The following is a 27,915-nucleotide window of genomic DNA, read 5'->3' on the forward strand; positions in this document are numbered from 1 at the left end:
CCATATTCATAAAGGATATGCACACCTCCAGACTAGTAGCCCAGCATAAGCATCTGAGATACTTCAGGTACAACTAACATTGGGTAAGATGGCGATCCAGGTCATAGCCTGCTATAGGTCCCCAACCATATCCCAAGACTCTCACTCCATGTTCCTAAGCACCCTGGAATCTATCAAGGTCGAACCCAACACTCGCTTACTAGAAGACTTCAACTACCTCTCCATCAAATGGGAAAACTACTACTACCAATACAATGGCCCAATGCTTCCTGGAATTCATCAATTCAAATGCCCTGGACCAGTTCATTCTGACCCCCACTAGAGGAAGCAACATCCTTGACCTGGTTATTTCTAACATGGGCGACCACTGCTCAATCCCTCCCTGGTCAGATTCGACAAACTAATCACCATGAAAATCCACATCTCACCTACACCCCCCCCCCCCCCCCCACAAAGGGAACCACCTAGAAAAACTTCTCCAAAGCTGACTTTGGACTCGTAAAAACAGAGATGGCTAACTTCACGGCACCCATCCCAATGGAAAATAGCTGCAGGACTGCCGAATCATACACAAATGCACTGTACGAACATGTACACAAATGCAGGAAACTAACCATACCCAAAAGAACAAAGATGCTCTCCTCCAAAAAAGGAAGCCAATCTGGTGGTCCCCTGCCATTAATAAACTCTACAACAGAAGGAAGAAACTGTTGCAGAAAAAAGTGAAGTCCCAAGACTGGAAAAACTCTCTTATTAACCTCAACAAAAAGCTGAGATCCCTCATTAAATCCTTTAAAAGCCAGCTATAAAGGCAAAATTGTGGCAGACACTAAAACAGTCACAAAGCCTTCTATAGCTATATTAAGAACCTCTATGGCAACACCCAGATTTGCTCTGAGATACTGCACAATGATACCTCCTGCACCCAGACAGATACTGCCTGCCAACATACTGGCAGACAGATTCAGTGCCAACTTTACCATCCCCAAATGACTAATCACAATACCAGAAGAATGTCAGGCACCCAGCATTACTGCAGCACAGGTTAAAGCTGCATTGTCCAAGGCCAAGAATACAGCTTCCATCGGACTTGGTAATGTCCCTGGCTGTGTTCTACATGAACTACAAAGTGAAATGGCGCCACATCTGTGTGCCCTGTTCAGTCACAGCCTCACCTTAGGCTTTGTCCCTACTGAATGGCGCACTGCTACAGTGATCCCCTCTCCATAAAGGGGGAGCAACTACAGACCCTGGGAATTATCGCCCCATTAGCCTGACGAGTCTGATATGTAAAGCTATGGAGCGCATCATCATGGACCTGATTAACAAAGATATAGGAAATCTCCAAACTCTAGACCCCATGCAATTTGGCTTTGTGAAAGGGAGATCATGCCTGCTCAACCAGGTTGACTTCTTTGAGTCAGTCACCAGGGCTGCAGATGAAGGTAAGGCAGTGCATACAGCCTACCTCTGTTTGGCCAAGGCCTTTGATACCATTCCTCATTTGGGAATTATTGATAAACTCACCAAACTAGGGATCAACCCACATATCACCAGGTGATTTCCAAATTGGCGCTCAAATAAGAGCACATAGTGTGAAAGTAGCAGACTCCAAGTCAGACTACCAACCAGTCACTAGTAGAGTCCCACAGGGATCGGTCCTGGGTCCTCTCCTGTTTATCACCTACATCTCAAAAGTCCAGGCCAACACAAAGGGACTCTGGCTGACCAAGTTAGCAGATGACTGAAAGCTGGGAACCATTATTAACTCTCCAAGTGATGCAGACATCCTAGAGAAAGGCCTCACTGAGACCAATGACTGATGTTGAAACTATGGCCTTAAGCTTAACGCCAAAAAATGCATAGTTATCTCCTTTGGTAAAAGCTCAGTTCCCACTAATTACCACATTGAACACTGAAGGCATTTATAAGAGATCTGGGGACACAGGGTGACAGCAACCTCTCATTCAACCACCACATTGCCACTGTGGTCAGAAAGTCTTTCTATGTGGCACATCTCATTACCAAGGGTTTTGCATCCAGGAAGAAAGGTCAGCATCTCTCTCTACTCTTCTCTCATTAGACCAATAGAGTATAATGCCCCATTTGGCATGTACCTCACTAGACACCTGCAACAGCTGGAGAGGCCACAGAAGTACCTCACAAAGGGGATCCTATAGGCATTAAACATGTCTTACATGGACAGACTCAGACTCCAGCTATTCTCAGTCTCATATCGCCTACTTAGAGGTGATCTCTGCTTGACTTACAAAGCCAGGTCGGAACAAGCTCTGTTAGAAATACTACATCTAAAGAAATCCCAGTCCCTCCACATCACACACTCCAGAGACCTCAACCTTATTACCACAATCAACAGAACATGCTGGAGGGACAGGTTCCTCACCCAGAGACTGCCCATGCTCTGGAATAGACTTCCCATACATGACAAACAGAGCATCTCACTAAACCTCTTCAAGAAGGTTCTTAATTAGTGGATGGGTAATAGAAAGTTCACCCCGTGGATCACTCCAGTGGCTCTCCTTGATATAGGCCCTGGGAACCAACGTCGGGCGGCACCATGCCAGGGCACTTCTATGGGCTAGGCTTGTAAAGGCTCTAGGGCCATTAGCCTAGTACACAGCTATGAACCTATAAGTAGTCCAACGCCATCTTAAGATTAGACATCATCTTCCTCATATCAACTACAAAATTCATTTAAGTAATAGTTTTCAAAAAAGAAGCCTCCTTGGACAGCAGCCAGATTACAAAGACAGCTAGTCACTTAACTCACCATCCGTACCCAGTTTCATATAAAAATCTCTTGTGCACTCCCTTTAGGATTCATGAGACACAAATTCCCATACATTGTCCTGGCAAGCAATCATCAACAGCTCCTTCTACTTGGTCAGCAAGATTCATCACGAGTTTCATCAGGGATATCAATTTGGGCAAGTTAATACAAACATTTTGAAGGCTCAGATGAATGTGGAGATCCTTCCCTCTTCCTTGGCTTCAAGGTCATAGAGCTGCAACCACTGCCCCTTCACTAGTGGTTCCTTCTCCAGTCGACTTGCCAGCACAAATGATCCTAGATTTGATGTCCACCTCTGTTGTTTCTGCAATGGAGGTGACACCTTGGCTGGCTTCAGCACAAACGTCTACCTTGATATTTTTGATTTGGGCACCTTCATAGACATGGACCCGGGTTGACTCTGAGGTTATCAGAGATGTCCTTGTCCTTGGTTGTATCAGCTCCGGTCTTGTCATCGGATCTGGCGGGGTCAATGGCAGGAGTGGAGACTACACCAAGACCACTGGTCTGACAAGATCTCTTTCCAGTTGTCCAGCTTTAGCTTGTGTGTTCAACGTCATGGAGAAGATTTTGTCTCAGAGACTGGATTATCACATACGGTGTCCAAATTCCTGCATCCTTCTGGAGTCTTGGTGTTTTAAAAGCTTGGCCAGGGATAGCCTGCTTTGATTTCCCTCGACACTTCCCATCTTGGGATTTCAAAGAGAAGACAGTCCAAAGTACTTGGTCCTAATCAGAGGCCCATCTTCAGATCAATGTTCTGGAGATGAGAGCAGGCCCTCCCAAAAAGGTGTGATCTGTATACAAACTGAAAACATGATAGTGGTCTGGTACATATACAAGCAAAGGGGAACCCAATCTTATCTCTTGTGTCGAGAGGCTATGAGGGTGGGGCAATAGGCAATGTCCTTGAAATGCTTTCCAATAGCAACACACATTCTGGGGATCTTCAACATCCTCTGGAGTCAATTTGATGCCTCATGAGTGTTTTCTCAATGCTTCAATGGCAGCCAACATTTTCAGCCACTGGGGCCAGCTATGCCGTAACCTCTTTGTGACATACTTCACCGCTAACGCAGCAGCTTCTTTGTCTTGATCATTCCCAAGGGACAGTCATAGAGGAACGCTCTTCTGAACACATGGTCCCCAGGTCTCCTTTATGGTCACCCTCCAATTCCCCTGATAATAAAATTTCTGCAGAAAGCAGCCCACCGTAGAGCAACTAATCTTCATAGCCCCTTTCTGGCTCACACAAGTCTGGTTCCCTGTCCTGTGGCCTTACCTGTTGCACACTTCTTGAGTTCTGGATCCCATTCCAAATTAAATGTCCCATTTTTCGGGCCAGCTTCATCCAAATCTGAAATCCTTCAGATTGCCTGCATGGCTCTTTCACTTCCAGTGATGGCCAGAAATCCCAAGCTTTCTAAGAGATTTTTTCATATCTTTTCCTCCTCTCAAAAGCCCTTTAGTAAGTGGAGAAGATTTATTTAGTGTTACAAAACAGAGAACCATAAAAGCTTCCTATGATCTGAATGGATCGGGATATGAAGATGTGCATCCTTTATGCACAAGGAGGAGAGGCATTTTTAGTATTCTGCTTTTTTCCTGAAGGGAAGAGGAGCTTGCATAAACCAAAGAGAAACCAAACCCTGAAGTAACTCAGTAAGGGAACATGATACTTCCTCTCTGATAAGACTCTGAGGAATACTATATATCAGGTCCCTCCATAGCTCTCAACCTCTTAGCACAAAAAATCTGGACAAAGCCAAAAATAATGGGAGACAAAGCCCCCAAAATAAGGACAAAATTTAAATATTGCTCTTATAAAGTTAGAAATTTGCTAGAATACATTGTATTTTATGAAGGATATATAGCCTGAAACTCAAATGTCTGTCATTACTTAGTGAATTCTATCTTCAGTGATATACCACAAAAAAAAAAAAAAAAAAAAAAAAAAAAAAAAAAAATCAGAAAACCACAAATTTTAAGAGGAATAGACCTAAATACGAGGCAAAAATCTGGACATTCTGTGAAAATATGGACAGTTGAGAGGTATGGGTCCCTCTGAAATTGGTCTTAGCTTTCCCATCATGGCACAGGCAGCCATCTGATCAGTCGAGGTGGATATGCTAAGGGGCAGCAACTTGTTCTCCAATGGAAACTTGAAAGAGGGAGCAGTTGATCTTCATCTGGACAGTCTGAGGACTAATCAAGAGACACTGTGGAGATATCCAGGCCCAACAAAACAGCTGAAGCATCAGACAGTCATGTTAACCTTCTTTTTGGGCTGATACTGGACACCTGGGAGGGAAAAGTACAGTTTTGTACCTACCATAAATGTAGATGTCCGAGAGACATGCAACTGCAGTCATAACATGTGGGTTGTCCTGCCTCAGGCAGCCCTCGGTCGGCCAGATTCCAAAGTCTGGGTCCGACGTCGGCTGATAGTCGCATTTCTCTCCGACGTCAGAGCGGCTGGAGTATATAAGCACCAGCCGACGCCATTTTTTTCAGTGTTTCTTGCCTCAGATGCCAGGTGCCCTCCAAGGAAGGCTGTAATCAAATTGGAAGACAAAAACAGGATTCCAAACAAATACATGAGCAATAAAACAAATACACCATAACTGATATCCCCAGTTAAGAGTGAGGGGGATAGGAGTGGACCCTAAGCATAGTGGGGTATGGAGGGAGGGAAAACCCGACTGCAGTTGCATGTCTCGGACATCTACATTTATGGTAGGTACAAAACTGTACTATGTCCTTCAAGAATGCAACTGCAGTCATAACATGTGGGTAGAATACCATAGCTTAGCTGGGGGAGGAGGTATGCTCTAGGGAAGAGATGGAGTGGCAATCAAACCCTGCAGGACTGCCGAAGCAAAGCCTGCTCTGGATCTGGAATATAGGGGGAGATTGTAGTGTTTTGAGAATGTATGCACGGAGCTCCATGTAGCAGCTTCTAGAATGTCCTTTGTAGGCACCCCTCTTAAAAATGCTGTAGAGGTGGCTGTAGCTCTGGTGGAATGTGGTCTGGCATAGGCTGGAACAGTCTTTCCATGAAAGGAATAACAGAATCTGATGCAATGTCCAATCCATTTAGAAATAGTCTGTTTTGAAATTGCTTTTCCTTGGACTGCAGGGGCGTAAGCTACAAAAAGCTGTTCAGACTTCCTACTGGCCTTGGTTCTGTCCAGGTAGTATTGAAGTTGTCTATGAATGTCCAAGGTATGTAAAAGCCTTTCCCCCTTATTCTCAGGATTGGGGAAGAAAGCAGGCAGATGAATGGCTTGATTTAGAGAAACCCTAGATACCACCTTTGGCATAAAAGTAGGGTTGGTCCTTAATGAAACCCTGTCTCTGTGGAAAATGATAAAGGGTGGTATTGCCATTAGGGCCTGTAGTTCCGAAACCCTTCTTGCTGAGGTAATTGCCAACAGGAAGGCTGTTTTCCATGAGAGAAATTGCAAGTCAACTGAAGCTGCTGGCTCAAAAGGAGGTAGAGTCAGTTTTTCTAAGACAAAATTGAGGTCCCAGGCTGGCACTGGGGCCTTTCTTGGTGGCTTAATGTTCTTGATTCCCCTGAGGAATTGTCTTAGTAAGGGGTGAGAAAAAACAGGAGGATCAGTGTTCTATCTAGCTGAAATAGCAGATGCATGTATTTTTATTGAAGAATATGAGAGGCCATTCTGTAACATATCTGCCAAATATTCCAAGGTAAGTGGGATGTTCAGTAATGATGCATCATGCCCTTTGCTGTTATTCCAATTGCTGAATCTTTTCCACTTTGCTAAGTAGACCTTTCTGGTGGACGGTCTTCGAGCCTCTGTTAGTATTCGCTGAACTTCCTTGGAGAGAGATAAGTTGAATTTATTTATGGGATCTCCCAGGCTGTTAGCTGCAGAGTCTGAAGGTTTGGATGCAGTGTTTCGAAATTGTGCTGAGTCAAAAGTAGAGGCCACTGAGGGAGGGCCCACCTCCTGGTGTGGCATATGCTCCGTAGTAGTGGGTACCAGTGTTGCCTTGGCCAATCCGGAGCTATTATGATTCCCTTGGGCTTCTCTGCTTTGATCTTTAGTAATACTGAGGTCATCAGTGGCAGAGGTGGGAATGCATAGATTGCTAGGGAGTTCCAGTTGAATGAAAGAGCATCTATTTTCCAAGCCTTTGGATGGTATGTCCTTGTGCAAAGTTTTGGTAGTAGATGATTGAGGTGAGAGGCAAATAGGTCCACTTCTGGCTTGCCCCATGTCGAAGTGAGTTGTCTGAAAGCCTTCGGATGCAACCTCCACTCGTGTGGATCTGTGAATTTCCTGCTTAGGCTGTCCGCCAACACACTGTCTTTTCCTGGAACAAACTGTGATTGTAACTGGATGTTTAGACTCAGTGATTTCTCCCAAAGCTGCATTGTCAGTCTGCAAAGGGGTAGAGTGAGTGCCCCTGCTTGTTTATGTACCACATCACAGTGGTGTTGTCTGTCCGTATCATTAAGGACCTTGCTGGAGTTGGTTTTGAAAAGCCTCGATAGCATGCATTACTGCCAGCATTTCCTTTTGATTTATATGCAGATGTGTTTCCTTTGGAGACCATTGTCCTTGTATACACCTGCCTTCCATGTGCCCCATCCGAGGTCTGAGGCATCTGTAGTCATGGTCTGTGTTATCTGTGGTTTTTTGAATGGCAAACCTGTGTTTTCCTGGCTCACCGAGGCCCACCATAGGAATTCCTTTGTAAGCATGGAATGAGTGGTATGATTGTCTCCAAGTTGTTGCTGTGCTGAGACCAAACGCTTTTAGGTACCATTGAAGCTTTCTCATGTGTAGTCTTGCTAATGGAACCAGTAGAATGCAGGATGCCATGTAACCCAGGGCCTGTAGGAATCTCACAAAGCATAAAAGAAAATTTAAATATTGCTCTTAATTAAATTTGTAGAATACTTGTATTTTAAAAGGAAATAGCCGAAACTCAAATGTTTAGGTTTGTAATTCTATCTTCATATAACCACAAAAAAAAAAAAATCAAAGCCCAAATTTTAAAGGATAGACCTAAATCTGACTCAAAAACTGGACATTTGTAAATAGGAATTAAGGGACCCTCTGAAATGGTCTTATTCCACACACCAGCCATTGACAGTGATATTAAGGAGCAACTTTCCCAAGGAAACTAAAGAGGGAGCAGTTCATCAAATCTTCATTGAACAAGGGTTCAGGTATCAGGCCACTAAGCAACACAGACAGTCATAACCTTTTTGGGAATGAACCTGGGAGAAGTTTTGTACCAAAAGTGTAATGACGGGCCTTTAATGGGTCATAACCGTGGGTTTCCTGCCTCAAGGAGCCCTGGTGGCCAGATCCAAGTCTGGTCCGGAGCTGAAGTCGCTTTCTCTCCGGGGGTCCCGTGTTTAAGCAAGACCCATTACAGTGGTTCTTCCCAGATGCCAGCCCTTCCAAGGAGTATCATCAATTGGAAGAAAGGATTCCAAGCAAAAGGAAGATAACAAAGATACCCACTGGAGGAAGCATCCAGTGGACCCTAGGCATAGGGATGGAGGGTAACTCGACTGCAGTTTTCATGTCTGGCCCTCTACTTTATGGTAGGTAAAACTGTACTATGTCTTAAGATGAACTGCAGTCATAACATTGGGAAACCATAGCTTAGCTGGGAGGAGTCCTATGTGAGCAACAACCGGAACTGTCAAGAAAGCCTTCGGATCTGGAAAAGGGTGATCTGTAGGTGAAATAGCAGGGCTCCTCTTAAGTTAGAACCCTTTTCAGGCCCCTTTAAGAATTTTAGGGTGGGGCTCCGTGAATTTGGGCTTTAAGGGGGAACAGTCTTTCCTGAAAGAATAACAGAACTGGCAATTGTCCAAATTTAATGTTTTGAAATTTTCTTGGACCAGGGGAAGTACAAAAGCTTTAGTGCCTACTGGCCTGGTTTCCCCGGTTTATTGAAGTTTCGAATGTCCAAGGAAGTTTCGAAAAATCAGGTATGGGAAGAACCGGATGAATGATTTTTGAGAAAGAGATACCCTTGAAAAAGAGGGTTGGTCCTTAATGAAACCCTGTCTCTGTGGAAAATGATAAAGGGTGGTATTGCCATTAGGGCCTGTAGTTCAAACCCTTCTTGCTGAGGTAATTGCCAACAGGAAAGCTGCTTCTCACTGAGAGAAATTGAAGTAACGATGAAGCTGCTGGCTAAGAAAGGTGACAGTTATTCTAAGACAAAATTGGCACAAGGCTGGATTGTAGTCTTGCCTAGTTTTTTTTTTTTTTTTTTTTTTTTTTTTTTTTTTTTTTTTTTTTTTTTTTTTTTTTTTTTTTTTTTTTTTTTTTTTTTTTTTTTTTTTTTTTTTTTTTTTTTTTTTTTTTTTTTTTTTTTTTTTTTTTTTTTTTTTTTTTTTTTTTTTTTTTTTTTTTTTTTTTTTTTTTTTTTTTTTTTTTTTTCCCCCCCCCCCCCCCCCCCCCCGGCTTGTCCACCCCCCCCCCCCCCCCCCCCCCCCCCCCCCCCCCCCCCACCCCCCACCACCCCCCCCCCCCCCCCCCCCCCCCCCCCCCCCCCCCCCCCCCCCCCCCCCCCCCCCCCCCCCCCCCCCCCCCCCCCCTTACTGCCAGCATTTCCTTTTGGTTTATATGCAGATGTGTTTCCTTTGGAGACCATTGTCCTTGTATACACCTGCCTTCCATGTCCCCATCCAAGGTCTGAGGCATCTGTAGTCATGGTCTGTGTTATCTGTGGTTTTGAATGACATACCTGTGTTTTCCTGGCTCACGAGGCCCACCATAGGAATTCCTTTGTAAGCATGGAATGAGTGGTATGATTGTCTCCAAGTTGTTGCTGTGCTGAGACCAAAGCTTTTAGGTACCATTGAAGCTTTCTCATTGTAGTTTTGCTAATGGAACCAGTAGAATGCAGGATGCCATGTAACCCCGGGCCTGTAGGAATCTCCTTGCAGTCATCTGGGTGGGTTTTGCTAAACCTTTGAAGTACTGAGTTAACTTCTCTTGCTTGTCTTCTGTCAGGTAAGCCATTTGAGAGGCTGTGTCTAGTTTGGCTCCTAAGAAGATTATTTGCTGGATGGCTGCAGTCTTGACTTTTGGAAGTTGACTGTGTATCCCAGAGCTTGAAGTAATCTTATGACATATTCCAGTTTTTGTCAACATCAATTTGTCGTTTCTTGTATGAGGCAGTCGTCCAGGTACGGGTAAATTTGTATCCCTGGAGCCTGCAATGAGCAATTACTGAAGCCAGGCATTTTGTAAATACTCTGGCAGTAGATAAGCCAAATGGCAATGCTGAGAATTGATAATGCTCTGGCCCTGCAAGAAATCTGAGGTATCTTCTGCAGCTGTGTCTGATAGGGACATGCAGGTATGCCTCCTTGAGGTCCAGAGTAATCAGCCAGACTCCTTGCCCAGCATGGGAAGGAGTTGCTGTAGAGTCAGCATTTTGAACTTTGGTACTATGAGAAAGGTGTTTAATGGGAATCAGATTGCATTGAGATTTTTTATCACTAGGAAAGTCTTGAAAACCTTCTTGTCGTAAGTGAAAGCTATTCCTTTGGAGTGTTGCAAGGATTTCTTGAAGGCTGATGTCCAGTTGTGAGTTGCATGCCTTGTTTTCTTGGAAGGAGAAATGAACTGAGCTGTTAGAATCCAAAATCCTTTGTCCTGTCAGTCTGGCAGTTTTCTCAAACAAGTATTTCCAATGGAGTCAGTGTTCCTTGGGCTGTATAAGAAAGTATTGAGTGTGGTTGTGGCAGGAGAACCCCTGGCAATTTGGTTCCACGGAGCATTGCTCCCCTGTAGGGCTCTGATTGGCCTCTTCCTCCAGCTGTCTACTTTGAAACCTTTCTGGATTAGGAAAGGACAGTTTGAAGGAATTCTAGAAGGGGAAACGGAGGAAACGTTACGGTTAACTGATTGCTTTTTCTGAGGTCTTAGACACCTGCATTTGACCAAAAGCTGTCTTTTCCAAAGGTGACGAAGTTTGTTACATGACTGCAAGGTTGATCTTTAACCAACATGTCTACAAACGCCTGTCATGCTGCTACATGAGTCAGGCTATATCCACATCAGGAAGGATTGTTACTTGCGAGTGTTATGTGCGACTCCTGAAAGTTTCCTGTCTAAAGATCAGGAGAGTAATGTTTTTGTAAATTTCAAGAGATATCCTGTATTGAACAATGAAAAGGCCATTTGAAGCTCTCTAGATAAGGTAGGGCAGTGTAAACCTTTTCCCCACTAATGACCTTGCTTCCCTGTTGGAGGCAAAGTTTTTGAGGTGGAGGCTGAACTCCTAGGCCCCGTGAAATAGTTGCCAAATCAACAGATGGGCCCTGAATAATGGATGAGTTTCTGGACCCTGGAATACCGTTGGCTTGCTTGGCAGGAGGAAGATAGGGTACATAGATCAGAATCAAATCCCAGAACATAGTCAGGAGGAAACCTAAGGCCTTGCTAGGTTCTAAGGAAAGTCCTAGCTTTCCTGAATCAGAATATTCTGGCCTGCCACTTGAAATGTTCCCTCATGGTGCGAATTCCCCAAAGAAATTCCTCGGAAGGGAGGCAAGGGATGGAACTTCAATCGAGTCCTCATAGGTCTGGAAGACTCTTCCTGGCTATCAGTGCAGAGCCCTCAAGTCTTCATCTGAAGGAGTAGGGTCAAGTTCAACCGGGCCTTTACAGGAGGAGGCTGGGATCTTCCAGGATGGGCCTGGAACCTCTAATCATGGAAATTAAATCAGCAGCCATGGACATAATTTGGTTCCGAGTCGGCTGAGGTAAGGATTTGAAGTAATATGCTTTGTTTTGCTGGCTGCCTTAGCCCTAGTGTAGGCCTTAATAGACATGGCCATAGGAGGCCTGGCAGCTCCATGCAGGAGTGACCTTGTCTACAGCAATGGTCTCGGGCATTTCCTCGTTTCGACCGGAGAAAATCTATAACTGGGCGGAGTAATGTCTGGAATCGAGTCGGTAATGCGTGTCTTCGGTTCGAGCGGGGAGACAGTCTCAGAGGAACTGGAGCACTCGCTAGGTTTTGGCGTGGAGTCGGTGTAGTACGGCCAGGATGTCGGTCCCGGTCTTTTCGCTTTGGGAGTTTGCGTGTCGGAAGATTGCGGCATGGTGTAGCAAATTTATCGGAAAGTCTTCAGCGAACTCCCCCGTGCCTGAGAGTGCTGTTGAAGCCAGGCTACACAGGCCGACGTCATGGTCTGGGCCCAGGCAAGGGAGGCAGTAAGAGTGGAAATCCTTATGAGGTATTTGTTTACCACAAAAGACAATTGTTAACTTTCAGTAATTTCTGACATCGGCTGAGGCAAGAAAAGGTCCCCAACGGGTACTTAGCTTTTGATGACCCGGTAGAGAATACAGGAGCTGACCGACCGGCACTTGCGAACTGCTTCTGCTTCGGGCACCACGCGGCAAGAAAGACTGAAGAAAATGGCGTCGGATGATGCTTATATACTCCAGCCACTCTGAGCGGAGAAAATGCGACATCAGCGGACCCAGACTTTGGAATCCGGCCGACCGAGGGCTGCCTGAGGCAGGACAACCCACATGTTATGACTGCAGTTGCATTCTTGAAGGACATCTTCAGCATCCATTTTAATGCATCTCAGCCCTTTATTCTCTGACTTTTAAGATAAATCTTAAGGTAAGACAAATGTCTCTTTTGGGTTTTAGAGGCAAAGAACAGGCAAATGGAACAGTGAAATTGTGACTAGCCCATAGGCAACTATGTGTATGTTAAGTATGTATTTTAGTGAATCAGTTCGAAGGGAACTAGTGTCCCAGGTAGTTGGGTCAATAGAAAACAGTATCATATGCTCAACTTCTAGTGGTTAACATGATTTGAATAGGGAATGTAACTGTCTGAGGCCTTACAGTGAATTGACTTGAATGGAGAAGTATAATGCTGAATATGTAAGACCTAGTGAAAAAAGGGAAACAAAATCTATATTGGAGAAAGATGTAAATTCGAGACATATGAAAAGAAAAAACCCTCTAAAGCAATAAACTTAGACTTAGTGAAAAAATCACAAAACGCAGACATGTTATTGTAGCTCAAGTACAATGGCCTCAAAACTTCCTTTCTGGCAGAAAGCCTCTTAGACAAAGGCATTTAGATCCTGAAATAAATAAAATGCATAAAAGGAAGTAGCAAATAATGAGCCTTGACAATCAAATGGACCATTGTTTATGGAGGATCAAAACTGTTATAAAAGGAATAAATTGGTAATGGAAAGTTCCTTAGGAGGAAAGCAAAGATTCAAAGTTTGCATTACAATCTTTATTAAACTCTAGAGAAAACTGGGAATTTGGATGACAGACACAAAGGAAGAGGTATTGCAGGTACGGAAAAAGAGATTTCGCAGACCTTAGCTAAGGTTTAATCCGTGTACATTCCAAAATTCTATGCATGGAGAAGAATCTTGTTATTCTTAGAAGGTCTTAATGTGACTGAGTATCACCCCAAAGTGCACTCCAAGGAAAAGACCATAAAACGTTAACGGTGCACACTGAGGTGAATAAACACAAGGGCCAGTACTGTGAAAAGGGCCAGATCACCCCCAGGAGATCACAGAGCATATCAGTCAACCCCCCCAACCTGGGAAAGAACACGTAGGACATACCTAGTCATGTAGGTCTGATAATTAATGGCCTTGAAGGCCAAATTAGCAGAAATATGCATTTTTTCCATCTCACTCTCCATAGCATTAATTCTCTTACTGGAAGATAAAGGCCTGGAAGAGGATAACAGTTTGTACGGCTTATCTATGGATATGTAAAACAGGGGTATCAGATGAAGGACTTTAATACAAAAACTTTGGATCCTCAGGGACTTCTAAAATCTCTCCTGCCTTTTAGGGGCTAGAGGTTGAGAGTCAGGAGCATGTGAAGCTGTAGAAAAGGTATCCAAAAGGGCAGACAAAAAAGGAGGGACTACAGAAGGTCAGGTCAGGGCAAGTGCATTTCGAGACTTCATAGTATTTTGTTGAACATCAGAAATCTGGGAACAATCCCACTCTGTGTTCCATCATGAGGACCACTGTATCCCCAAAAGATCATTCTTCAAAAGAAGAACCAATGGATAGTGAATCTTTCTCATCACACATCAAGATGGGAGGGGAGTGGATGTAGGAGTATGCTAAAGACTGCTCACCAGAGGCGTTTTAGGAGTGGAAGACCGGGGGGGGGGGGTCAAAACAGGGACAGACCAACCTTGTAAGGGTTTCAGGGACATAAAGGACTGAAAAGCCACTGAGTAATGTCTTGACACTCTTTGCAAAAATCCAAAGCCACAGAAGCCACATTTTTGTTTCTTTTTTAAAGGAACATCTGCTTTACCTAATCTAGGTCGTCAGACCCTTGCCTGGATACAATGAGGGTATCAGACACTTCTTCCCTAACTAAAAGTTGGAGAATCAACCTATGCACTTTAGATATAACCAGCTGTGGTTCTTACTCTATATCTGTACCACACACATGCATAGCCTCAGAAGACTTGCGAGTAGGCAGCTCCGTGTTGTCCACCAACTGGGTTTTGGCAGAGGAACTGGTATCAGTACTGGATGGTTCTCAGGTTCTTCACCCAACCAGAGGAAGATTTCCAGTGCGGGCTGGACAGCAGCACCAAATTCAAAATGTGCTTTTTCTTAAGAGATGGCTAAACATTGCTGCAGGTTGATTTGGCTGTGGTACCCTGTGTCAATAATTTCAGATATTGGTTTTCCAGTTAGAAAGGGAAGACAAATGGCTGTGGAGTGTCTTAGGGCAAATGCCTGACAGATATCACACACACACACACACACACACACACACACACACACACACACACACACACACACACACACAGCATGGTCATGCATAGCACCTAAACAAAAAAGGCACTTCTTGTGCCCGTCTTTATGGGGAATCTGCCTCCCAAGCTCATTTCTCTTTCCTGAATGACATGAAAAACTAGAGAGAGGAAATAAAGGAAGGAAGGAACCTCAATGGGGCACTTATCTTTACAAGTCTTGGTAAATGAACCAGCTCAGTGAAAGGCATACAGACCAAATTCAGAAGTAGCATTCAAACTAGCAGCCAAGAAGTTCTAAGGATTAGACATCTACATATGTACCTTACACCTTTTATAGGTAGGACATATTTCTGACACAGAATGACGAGAAGGTGTAAAGGCTTTGGGTATACCTGGCTGGACAGTGGACTATTCTGCTAAGGATAGCCCAAGTGTAAAGGATAGCGCAACAGTGATAAGGAAGGACATATTTTTAAACACCTAGCTATGTCACTGTTCCCCTCTTGGCTAATCCACAAATTCAAACAATATCAGAAACGTTCTGCTTGATTTACTAGAGACACAATCTAAAATACTACACCGTTGTAACCAGCTGTCTAGCCTATAACATCTGATAATAGCTCAGAAATAGTGCTGTACATGTGACAATCTGATTCAGTAGCTTTCTAGAACCTTGTTACCTTATCACCAGTTTTTAAAGGTGTACATTTCCGTTACCATAACTTCCTACTTCCTTTAAGTTTCACTTGTACTTTTTGTGTAATAGCTCAATGTTTCTTTATTGCCATTGCTGCAAACACACTATCATACTTGTGTACACTGTTTATGTAGTTCAACAATTGCAAATACTGTGCATGCATTCAACTTGATACTCTTGAATGTTTGTGGTAATCACTTGGAAAAAGCTGTGTGTTCTGAAGAATTAACTTCTCACAGACTTTTCACCTTGGGCCTCTGCTGTAAAGGTTCTTTCACAGCCCAGTCAGACTGTTCTGGTAAACAAATGCAAGAAAGGAAGCAACTAAATAATTATCTAGCAAGAGAAGTGGTGCTTCCCTCTGAATTTATCACATGTATTATTATGAAACCTGCTCTGAAGATCCTTATGACGAACATCTAACACTGTTTCTTCCTTATTTCCTAAGCAAACCATCCACAGGTTATCCATACAAAATGTCAGCATTGATGCAACTATCCAGAATCTAAGCTTTAACATGTAGACATGCAGAGCCATGCATGGCTCCTAAAAGTAACAGCTGTAGCATCAACCCTTAATAATGGCGTTTGTCACTTCATAGGCACAATTCAGTTACACAAGGCTCTATAATTCCTATATAATTATCCCTCATGACTGAAACACACAAGGACTGCATAGAATTCTCTGTGTTTCAGATTAAAACCAATACAGAAGTCTAGGAATTAGGTAACTATAAGAATTCTTAACTGCCAAGACAAAATGTACACCCGCATGGTTCACATCTGCCCACCACTCGAGTCTTTGTCAGGAAAACTTTTTTCTCTGACTATGGGCAGAAGAAAGGAAAATATAAGCCATGCCCACTGTTGACGTCCTATAAAGATACTGCTTAACAGAAGGACTGCTATACAGTCTGTATTCTGGAGATAACAGAGTGCTTGTAGCCTTGCCTACTGCCTTTGAGAAGTCTTACAAAAATCTGACATGAGACACACCTCCCTGCACTATATTTGGTGGAGTGCTCAGATTATGTGGCCCAGGCAGGTATAACACTAGCCCTGAGTAGCATCCTACCGCCACCCAGAATGATACCGCAGTACAAACAAAAAATGATTGACTTAAATAACTGGCTAAGTTTCAGGTGTCATTCTAAGGGGATCCAGTATCTGCTTGGGATGACATGATTAACAGACCTTGATGCCTTGCCAGAGATGGCCTGCATCAGTCACCCCTGAGTTTCTGGCTACTGGCTAAGGCTCTTGCCATCCCTGTATTGCCTTTGGTAGGCAGTGTTCCAAACACCAAATTACCACCGTAACAGCTATAAATAAATGCAATCTGAGGGTCATGCTGCTCAACACTAGAAATCTAAATCTCAAGATGCACTCGCTTGAAGCACTCCTCAAAATGGAGAACATCGACATTTGTGCTGTAATGGAGACCTGGTTTAAAGCGGCAGAAAGCACCCCTGGGCTACCAGGCTATAACTCATTCCACACCTTTCGGCCCCGAAACATGGACCGAAGCTCCAAAGGTGGTGGTGTCTCCATATTCATAAAGTATATGCACACCTCCAGACTAGCAGCCCAGCATAAGCATCGGAGATACTTCAGGTACAACTAACATTGGGTAAGATGGCGATCCAGGTCATAGCCTGCTATAGGTCCCCAACCATATCCCAAGACTCTCACTCCATGTTCCTAAGCACCCTGGAATCTATCAAGGTCCAACCCAACACTCGCTTACTAGAAGACTTCAACTACCTCTCCATCAAATGGGAAAACTACTCAAGCACCAATACACTGGCCTAATGCTTCCTGGAATTCATCAATTCCAATGCCCTGGACCAGCTCATTCTGACCCCCACTAGAGGAAGCAACATCCTTGACCTGGTTATTACTAACATGGGCGACCATTGCTCTACACCTATAGTCAATCCCTCCCTGGTCAGATCCGACAAACTAATCACCATGAAAATCCACATCTCACCTACACCCCCCACAAAGGTAACCACCTTGAAAAACTTCCCCAAAGCTGACTTTGGACCCGTAAAAACAGAGATGGCTAACTTCACGGCACCCATCCCAATGGAAAATAGCTGCATGACTGCCGAATCATACACAAATGCACTGTACGAACATGTACACAAATGCAGGGAACTAGCCATACCCAAAAGAACAAAGATGCTCTCCTCCAAAAAAGGAAGCCAATCTGGTGGTCCCCTGCCATTAATGAACTCTACAACAGAAGGAAGAAACTGTTGCAGAAAAAGGTGAAGTCCCAAGACTGGAAAAACTCTCTTATTAACCTCAACAAAAAGCTGAGATCCCTCATTAAATCCTTTAAAAGCCAGCTATAAAGGCAGAATTGTGGCAGACACTAAAAACAGTCACAAAACCTTCTATAGCTATATTAAGAACCTCTATGGCAACACCCAGAATTGCTCTGAGATACGGCACAATGATATCTCCTGCACCCAGACAGATACTGCCAACATACTGGCAGACAGATTCAGTGCCAACTTTACCTCCCCAAATGACTAATCACAATACCGGAAGAATGCCAGGCACCCAGCATTACTGCAGCACAGGTTAAAGCTGCATTGTCCAAGGCCAAGAATACAGCTTCCATGGGACCCGGTAATGTCCCTGGCTGTGTTCTACATGAACTACAAAGTGATCTGTGTGCCCTGTTTAGTCACAGCCTCACCTTAGGCTTTGTCCCTACCGAATGGCACACTGATACAGTGATCCCCTCTCCATAAAGGGGGAGCAACTACAGACCCTGGGAATTATCGCCCCATTAGCCTGACGAGTCTGATATGTAAAGCTATGGAGCGCATCATCATGGACCTGATTAACAAAGATATAGGAAATCTCCAAACTCTAGACCCCATGCAATTTGGCTTTGTGAAAGAGAGATCATGCCTGCTCAACCAGGTTGACTTCTTTGAGTCAGTCACCAGGGCTGCGGATGAAGGTAAGGCAGTGCATACAGCCTACCTCGGTCTGGCCAAGGCCTTTGATACCATTCCTCATTCGGGATTTATTGATAAACTCACCAAACTAGGCATCAACCCACATATCACCAGGTGGGTTCCAAATTGGCTCACAAATAAGAGCACACAGTGTGAAAGTAGCAGACTCCAAGTCAGACTGCCAACCAGTCACTAGTAGAGTCCCACAGGGATCGGTCCTGGGTCCTCTCATGTTTATCACCTACATCTCAAAAGTCCAGGCCAACACAAAGGGACTCTGGCTGACCAAGTTAGCAGATGACTGAAAGCTGGGAACCATTATTAACTCTCCAAGTGATGCAGACATCCTAGAGAGAAAGGCCTCACTGAGACCAATGACTGATGTTGAAACTATGGCCTTAAGCTTAACGCCAAAAAATGCATCGTTATCCCCTTTGGTAAAAGCTCAGTTCCCACTAATTACCACATTGATGGGAGCCCACTGAACACTGACGGCATTTATAAGAGATCTGGGGACACAGGGTGACAGCAACCTCTCGTTCGACCACCACATTGCCACTGTGATCAGAAAGTATTTCTATGTGGCACATCTCATTACCAAGGGTTTTGCATCCAGGAAGAAAGAGGTCAGCATCTCTCTCTACTCTTCCCTCATTAGACCAGTAGAGTATAATGCCCCATTTGGCATGTACCTGCAACAGCTGGAGAGGCCACAGAAGTACCTCAATAAGGGGACCCTATAGGCATTAAACATGCCTTACATGGACAGACTCAGACTCCAGCTATTCTCTGTCTCATATCGCCTACTCAGAGGTGATCTCTGCTTGACTTACAAAGCCAGGTCTGACCGAGCTCTGTTAGAAATACTACATCTAAAGAAATCCCAGTCCCTCCACATTACACACTCTAGAGACCTCAACCTTATTACCACAATCAATAGAACATGCTGGAGGGACAGGTTCCTCACCCAGAGACTGCCCATGCTCTGGAATAGACTTCCCATACATGTCAAACAGAGCATCTCACTAAACCTCTTCAAGAAGATTCTTAATTAGTGGATGGGTAATAGAAAGTTCACCCTGGGGATCACTCCAGTGGCTCTCCTTGATATAGGCCCTGGGAACCAACGTCGGGCGGCACCATGCCAGGGCACTTCTATGGGCTAGGCTTGTAAAGGCTCTAGGGGCCATTAGCCTAGTACACAGCTATGAACCTATAAGTAGTCCAACACCATCTTAAGATTACACATCATCTTCCTCATATCAACTGCAAAATTCATTTAAGTAATAGTTTTCAAAAAAGAAGCCTCCTTGGACAGCAGCCAGATGACAAAGACAGCTAGTCACTTAACTCACCATCCGTACCCAGTTTCGTATAAAAATCTCTTGTGCGCTCCCTTTAGGATTCATGAGACACAAATTCCCATACATTGTCCTGGCAAGCAATCATCAACAGCTCCTTCTACTTGATCTGCAAGATTCATCATGAGTTTCATCAGGGATATCAATTTGGGCAAGTTAATACAAACATTTTTGAAGGCTCAGATGAATGTGGAGATCATTCCCTCTTCCTTGGCTCCAAGGTCAGAGTTGCAACCACTGCCCCTTCACTAGTGGTTCCTTCTCCAGTCGACTTGCCAGCACAAATGATCCTAGATTTGATGTCCACCTCTGTTATTTCTGCAATGGAGCTGACACCTTGGCTGGCTTCAGCACAAACGTCTACCTTGATATTTTTGACTCAGGCACCTTCAGAGACATGGACCTGGGTTGACTCTGAGGTTATCAGAAATGTCCTTGTCCTTGGTTGCATCAGCTCCGGTCTTGTCATCGGATCTGGCGGGGTCAATGGCAAGAGTGGAGACTACACCAAGACCACTGGACTGACAGGATCTCTTTCCAGTTGTCCAGCTTTAGCTTGTGTGTTCAACGTCATGGAGAAGATTTTGTCTCAGAGACTGGATTATCACATACGGTGTCCAAATTCTTGCATCCTTCTGGAGTCTTGGTGTCTTAAAAGCTTGGCCAGGGATAGCCTGCTTTGGTTTCCCTTGACACTTCCCATCTTGGGATTTCAAAGAGAAGACAGTCCAACATACTTGGTCCTAATCAGAGGCCCACCTTCAGATCAATGTTCTGGAGATGAGAGAGCAGGCCCTCCCCAAAAGGTGTGATCTGTATACAAACTGAAAACATGATAGTGGTCTGGTACATATACAAGCAAAGGGGAACCCGATCTTATCTCTTGTGTCGAGAGGCTATGAGGGTGTGGCAATAGGCAATGTCCTTGCAATGCTTTCTAATAGCAACACACATTCTGGGGATCTTCAACATCCTCTGGAGTCAATTTGATGCCTCATGAGTGTTTTCTCAATGCTTCAATGGCAGCCAACATTTTCAGCCACTGGGGCTAGCTATGCCGTAACCTTTGTGACATACTTCACTGCTAATGCAGCAGCTTCTTTGCCTTGATCATTCCCAAGGGACAGTCAGAGGAACGCTCTTCTGAACACATAGTCCCCAGGTCTCCTTTATGGTCACCCTCCAATTCCCCTGATAATAAAATTTCTGCAGAAAGCAGCCCACTGTAGAGCAACTAATCTTCATAGCCCCTTTCTGGTTCACGCAAGTCTGGTTCCCTGTCCTGTGGCCTTACCTGTTGCACACTTCTTGAGTTCTGGATCCCATTCCAAATTAAATGTCCCATTTTTCGGGCCAGCTTCATCCAAATCTGAAATCCTTCAGATTGCCTGCATGGCTCTTTCACTTCCAGTGATGGCCAGAAATCCCAAGCTTTCTAAGAGACTTTTGCATATCTTTTCCTCCTCTCAAAAGCCCTTTAGTAAGTGGAGAAGATTATTTATTTAGTGTTAAAAAACAGAGAACCATAAAAGCTTCCTATGATCTGAATGGATCGGGATATGAAGATGTGCATCCTTTATGCACAAGGAGGAGAGGCATTTTTAGTATTCTGCTTTTTTCCTGGAGGGAAGAGGAGCTTGCATAAACCAAGGAGAAACCAAACCCCGAAGTAACTCAGTAAGGGAACATGATACTTCCTCTCTGATAAGACTCTGAGGAATACTATATCAGGTCCCTCCATAGTTCTCAACCTCTTAGCACAAAAAATCTGGACAAAGCCAAAAATAATAGTAGACAAAGCCCCCAAAATAGGGACAAATTTTAAATATTGCTCTTATAAAGTTAGAAAGTTGCTAGAATACATTGTATTTTATGAAGGATATATAGCCTGAAACTCAAATATCTGTCATTACTTAGTGAATTCAGTCTTCAGCGATGTACCACAAAAAAAAAAAAATCAGAAAACCACAAATTTTACGAGGAACAGACCTAAATATGAGGCAAAAATCTGGACATTCTGTAAAAATCTGGACAGTTGAGAGGTATGGGTCCCTCTGAAATTGGTCTTAGCTTTCCCATCATGGCACAGGCAGCCATCTGATCAGTCGAGGTGGATATGCTAAGGGGCAGCAACTTGTTCTCCAATGGGAACTTGAAAGAGGGAGCAGTTGATTCATCTGGACAGTCTGAGGACTCATCAAGAGACACTGTGGAGATATCCAGGCCCAACAAAACAGCTGAAGCATCAGACAGTCATGTTAACCTTCTTTTTGGGCTGATACTGGACACCTGGGAGGGAAACTTCAGCATCCATTTTAATGCATCTCAGCCCTTTAGTCTCTGACTTTTAAGATAAATCTCAAGGTAAGACAAATGTCTCGTTTGGGTTTTAGAGGCAAAGAACAGGCAAATGGAACAACTTGTATAATTGTGACTAGCCCATAGGCAACTATGTAAGTATGTTAAGTATGTATGTTAAATAAAAGTATGGTTGTCCCTATAAGGTATTTGCCTCCCAGAATCACATTTTCTCTTCTTAGTTAACATGAAAAAGTTTAATGTTTGATTTAGGCAAATGGAACTGCCAAGGACTGTGCACCTGGCAGACAGACATGCAGGTTCACTGTTTGGACTGCTGGTGAGAAAGTTCTGAGGTACTATGCGTGTACCTGTATGCCTGTTATGTACCACATAGCCGTGCAGCACTTTGGTCATATCATAGAAGCAAGGAGGAGACACCCAAGCTATGATAATCTGGCTAGACATATGGCTATCCCCCAGCAGGTACTCTCTCTTTCTAATAAAACTACAACAGTGATCATAGGAAAGACAACTACGGAATACAGACCAACCCAACATAGTGTTTTTGAGATGAACTTTCTGGAAAGAAAGGCCAAAGAAGAAATTTTGAGACCTAGGTAAATCACTATATTTGAATAATCTAAACCACACAAAAAAATAAAAAATAAATAAATAAAAAAAAATATTCAAATCAAAGTCAAAGGAGGACAGGAAAGCCCTTTCTTCCATGGTTATAGAGGAACTACTGGATCTACTTGTGCAGGCTATGAAATCATGATATATGAAAAGTCTGAAGTTCAGTTCTAGGTAGTGATTCTTGTGAAAACAAGGTGGCCTCTGTGTGTGGAGATGAAAAGTACAGAAAATGAGTAGGAGCAAAAGTGTGGGTTGACCAATTCACACCAATTTCAATATTAAATGCATATGATAGTTGTAAAACTGACAGAATACAGGACGGCAGGAATGACAACTAATAGGACAAATGTATTCACTCACCCACCCATAAACTTAAATAACAGTACTGAGGTTGCAGTGACCTGGGGATTAGATAACTATAATTTACACCCCCCCCCAAGTTGTAAGATTGTTAATGCATGCCTTAATGGCATCCACGTTGTTATATGGGTTTGACTTGTACAAATTAGAAGGTTTCATTACGAAGGCTTCGGGACCAAGTCATGAATCATCTAAAGAGCACTATCAGTTTCGGAAATGGCTACAGCCACAAGAAAAAGCCTCTAGTGCACACTGTGAAACAGGCAGCACACACAGGAGGGACTCAGTCAGCCAGTATCCAAGTAATCCCATATACAGATACCACAGAAAATACAAGAATGAATAAAACATTTTAGACTGTAGGGCAAAAGACTTCATAAAACAGAGAAGAGACTTAATGGAATGTCTTTACAACATAGAGCTTCTGTTAAGTATGACTACTTGTTTGCATTTCCTTTGGTTTCTTTTCAGATGCAACTATTCACTACTGGGTGAGTATAGTATATATTCGGGTCTATGTCAATTAAACGAACGCTTGAAATGTCGAACATATGGTCGAGACCATATGATCGACATTTCAAGTGTTCGCAAATTGACTTTAACGGCGCCGTACGGTGCAGAATGGGAGAATCTCCCTTTTCTGCATTGAAGTGCGGTCTCAGAGTTGGTATATTTAAGCAGGGGAGGTGTGGGGTGGTGCAGGGGGGCTTGCCCCCTTGCTCGCACAGTTAAGGTATGTTTTTTTTTTATGGTATATTCCAAACATTCAAATATCGACCATATGGTCTTGATCATATGGTATTCAACATTTTTAATGTTCGAATATATAACATAGACCCTATTTCCCCAGATACCAGACAAGTCTTGCATGCATTACCGCAGGCCTTGAGAGTAGTCAGTAGTGGCTTCTCAATTAGTTAAGGCATGTTATTCAGAGGAAACAGAACTAGAAACCAAGATAGTCTAAGCAAGAACAGGCAAAATAGCCAAAAGTCAGCAGATATACACTCTGACAACTTTCTTAAAGAGGGCAGCAACAAAACTCCAACTAATACATGGCACTTTTAATAATTACTGTAAGATGGCATGAACAGTTAAGTGATAGTGGCAAAAAACAATGTAAGAAAGATAACTTTACATCTATGCATTAGGTGAGCACTGATATGGGCTGGTGGACCTAGTACTGTGAAGAAACGTCTGAGGAAAGATGGATAGCTACATACAGTATGCCAAACCCACATATGTAATGTTTTCAGTAACTGTAACACTTCTACAGAGGAGACTCTCATAAACACTTTATATGTAATGCAAAATTTTACTTAAAAAAGTAACTGGCTATAAGGTGTTAATTTGAAACACTGAATAAACATACATTTAAATTAATTTATGATCATAAACAACTTTTTAGCACTGCAGCACATCAACATGCCATAAGACAAAATGCACCTTCTCTACTTTATCAGCATCAAACCTATGTGAACTTCAGTGCTGAATATAATTTTAGTTTAGTGATATCACACTTGACATTGACAAAGATGCATGGAAATAGTAATGATATGGTTTTCATATATGTAAATACACATTACGTTAAACATAATTTTAAAATAAATTACTGAAATATGTTTAACAATCTTTTCAAATATTTACAAATATTTTCCAGATGAACACCGTCTATAATCCTTTAAAGCAAACACTTTAAAGTAAGACATTCACAAAAATATCCCACTTCAGTGCAAAATTAAAAAGCATAATATATTTATTTTTAATTGTATTATTTGAATGCACTAGCTTTCCTCCTCGTGTTTTACTACTTCAGCTTCTTGGTCCTTCTTCATACTGCTGTCATCAACAAGTTTTTTAAGTCGTGCCAAGTGGTGGAAAGCCCTAAAAAAAATATTCACAACAGACATGATTATTTAAAACAAATGATCATGAGGTGCAAAAAAAATATTTGGCCAGATTCATGAATGTCTACACTAAGTGTACACCATTCTAACTGAACAGACAACACAAGCATAACTCTCACTTTCTTCCTCCAAATTTTAGTTTTCCTTCTGATTTTCTTGCAGCCTTAAATATCAAAGGTTATAAAGGTTACCACAACGTGTAAACTACGTGTACACTTAGTGTAATCTTTTTGAGTGACTAGAAAGCACAAGCAATGTGGTAGGGATGTTCTTAAATACAAAATATGTACACTTAGTGTAGGCATTAGTGAATGTGGCCTACAGCTTGGCAACCAAGTATCAAATCTAAAGTAAAAAAATAATTGCCTTTAAAAAGCACATATAATAATGAGATCACAACATGTGTAGGAGTCAGTATACATGTTAAGCAATAAATCCTTCTAGAAGTCAGTGGCTGTGGTTTCAGTCCATCACAGAACATGTTCTTCTTGAAACTGTTTGCAGCTTTTAACTGCTTCTACAAACATGCAACTTACAGTTTTCTCACATGCAGCTACTTTTAACACTAAACAAAAACATTTTAAAGCAATGCAGTGGTGGCACTTTCACTATAATTTAAATAAAAGTGACCCTAGAGAGAAAAGAAGGCCTCTGCAGATAACTATCTCTGCAACAGAAGTGATACAGAAAGATAGGATGAGAATGGGCCAGGCTACAAACCTGGTCAGATATGCTGCAACTTAATGCATAAAAATGCATGACCATGTTTAATTTAGTCTTTCCATATAGTGTGATTTAATATTCCAAAGCTCAACTGCCCTTACAGTAAAGACTGCTGTATTGATTTTACCTACTACAAGGTTTTTGATACAGTTTTAATTAAAACAGATGATGTTACACTCAAAGTTAACAGGACTGGCAAGACTGAAAACTGTTAGAGGAGCAACTGTTCTGCATACTTATTGACTTTTCATCAGAGAAATGCTTACACTTTCTGATACCTGTGTTGGCCTGCACTACATATGCTTTACTATAAGGCTTATAGTAATAGTTTCTGTGGTGTTTATTAAGATGATAATATTAATATGTGAATAGATGTAGCCACCTAAAATAATACTATCATAATGAATGAGTTTTTTTGAGGGGGGGGGGTTCTCCACTGACCTCAGGTATCAGATGCTTCTAGTACTCCTAATTCATTGCATTCAATCCCCCCCCCCCCCACACACACACACACACACACGACCTCTTATGAATAGTACAAGAGCTGTATGGCACAGTAAAAGAACAGTCATGCATGCTGCAGATGGTTGGAGCTTTCTAACAAGCTTTACCCTCCATGCTTGAGATGCTTTGCAGGAAGAACGCATGTGCATCACCCCCCCCCCCCCAAAAAAAAAATTAGAAGAGATGGACTTGCTAATCAAACCTGGGATACAAGCAAAATGGGTAGACATCTTGCTCTCCATAACATCTACATGGTAAAGGTAGAAAACAAGTCAACCTAACACAAAAGATTTGAAATGTCATTGACTGCAAGAAGCGAAGCTAATGCACCCTTTTAAAGAATTTCTTCTGGATGAGACATTCGGTATGACATGAAGTACTGGGGTAATAATGAATATTTTGCTTTAATGTCAAGAAACAACAAATCTTTTTTTCTTTCGGCTGTTCCCATTAGGGGTCACCACAACGGATCATCTGCTTGCATTTCTTTCTGTCCTCTGCATCTTGCTCTGTCACACCAACCACCTGCTTGCCCTCTCTCACCACATCCATAAACCTCATCTTAGGCCTTCCTCTTACCTGGTAGCTCCATCCTTAGCATCCTTTTCCCAATATACCCAGCATCCCTCCTCAGCACATCTCCAAACCAACACAATCTTGCCTCTCTGGCTTTGTGTCCAAATCTTCCAACCTGAGCTGACCCTCTAATATTCTCATTCCTAATCCTGTCCATCCTCTTCACACCTAGTGCAAATCTTAACATCTTTAACTCTGCCATGTCCAGCTCTAACTCCTGCCTTTGTCAATGCTACCGTCTCCAACCCAAATAACATAGCTGGTCTTACTACCCTCTTGTAGACCTTCCCTTTCATTCTGACTGGTACCCATCTGTCACAAATCACTCCTGACACTCTTCTCCACCCACTCCACCCTGCCTGTTCTCTCCTTCACCTCTCTTCCACACTCAGCACTAAAGAAAGGGATGAACAATGTTGCACATTCCCACAGAACAAAGTTATAAGGCAATGAATGACAACATTCTGGAAAAAAAAAAACAAAACAGATGTCGGTACATATTTCCAGGCTATAAAGGAATGGGTTTACTTGATTATATCAAAAATGATCCCACTAAATCTTAAATTCCTAGGTTACAAATTCAAACCCAATTAAACCACTACATCCTTCATGGCTGAAAGAATATTGTTAATTCATCAGTCAATGTAATAACATGCCATGTTTACACAGTTTTAAGGGATAAGGCCTCCTGCACCACCTGGACTTCAATATGACAACACAGAGATCTTACAACTTTAGGGGAAATGGATTATAAACTTTAGGGGAAAATGGATTATACTTATCAGCTATTCCCCAAGTCACTGCAACTTGAGTACTGTTAACAGTTAAATTTATGGATAAGCGAATACATGCTTCTCATTTTCATTGTCAATTACAGTTTTTTTTTTTTTTTTTTTTTTTAACTTTTCATTTACCAAATCTGATTCAAATCAAATGCCACTGTCTTTGCTACTTGCAATATTCGACCAAGATGGTAGATCCTATGGGATAGGTATCTGAAGACCCTAAGCTTAGAGACAGCCAAGGAGGAGATGGCTGTGCAATGGTGGCACTCTGAATAATAAAAGTCCGGGATTATAACAGACCATACCTGCTCTGTGAAACCAGCACACGTGACCGAAGTCTTGGCTTGGCACATAGTCAAAGTCAGCCATGTGGCTTTTTGGTCTTATCTAGTTTTGTTTATAAAAAGCAGAATTCAATTTTTTCCGGCTCTCTAAGGAAGAATCTTTTGCTAATGTGCCCCTTTCACTTATGTAATA

At 42.8% G+C, this 27,915-nt stretch overlaps 1 protein-coding gene across 4 annotated transcripts in view; it reads right to left on the reverse strand.

The window, feature by feature from the left end:
* Window positions 1–23,986: 23,986 nt before the first annotated feature.
* The window catches only part of CCHR1.PART1H18orf54 (chromosome chr1.part1 C18orf54 homolog), an 821,260-nt gene continuing 817,331 nt past the window's right edge, over window positions 23,987–27,915 (reverse strand). For 3 of the 4 annotated variants that reach the window (XM_044075106.1, XM_044075115.1, XM_044075097.1), the window contains one exon: window positions 23,987–24,827. In XM_044075106.1, coding sequence (XP_043931041.1) covers window positions 24,728–24,827 — 100 coding nt within the window. In that variant the 3' untranslated portion in view covers window positions 23,987–24,727. The remainder of the gene's footprint in view (window positions 24,828–27,915) is intronic. The other variant, XM_044075124.1, reaches the window with a different exon arrangement.

This window comes from Protopterus annectens, chromosome 1.part1 (genome assembly GCF_019279795.1).
Source record: "Protopterus annectens isolate FY-2018-M chromosome 1.part1, PAN1.0, whole genome shotgun sequence".
Classification (NCBI taxonomy): Eukaryota; Metazoa; Chordata; order Ceratodontiformes; family Protopteridae; genus Protopterus; species Protopterus annectens.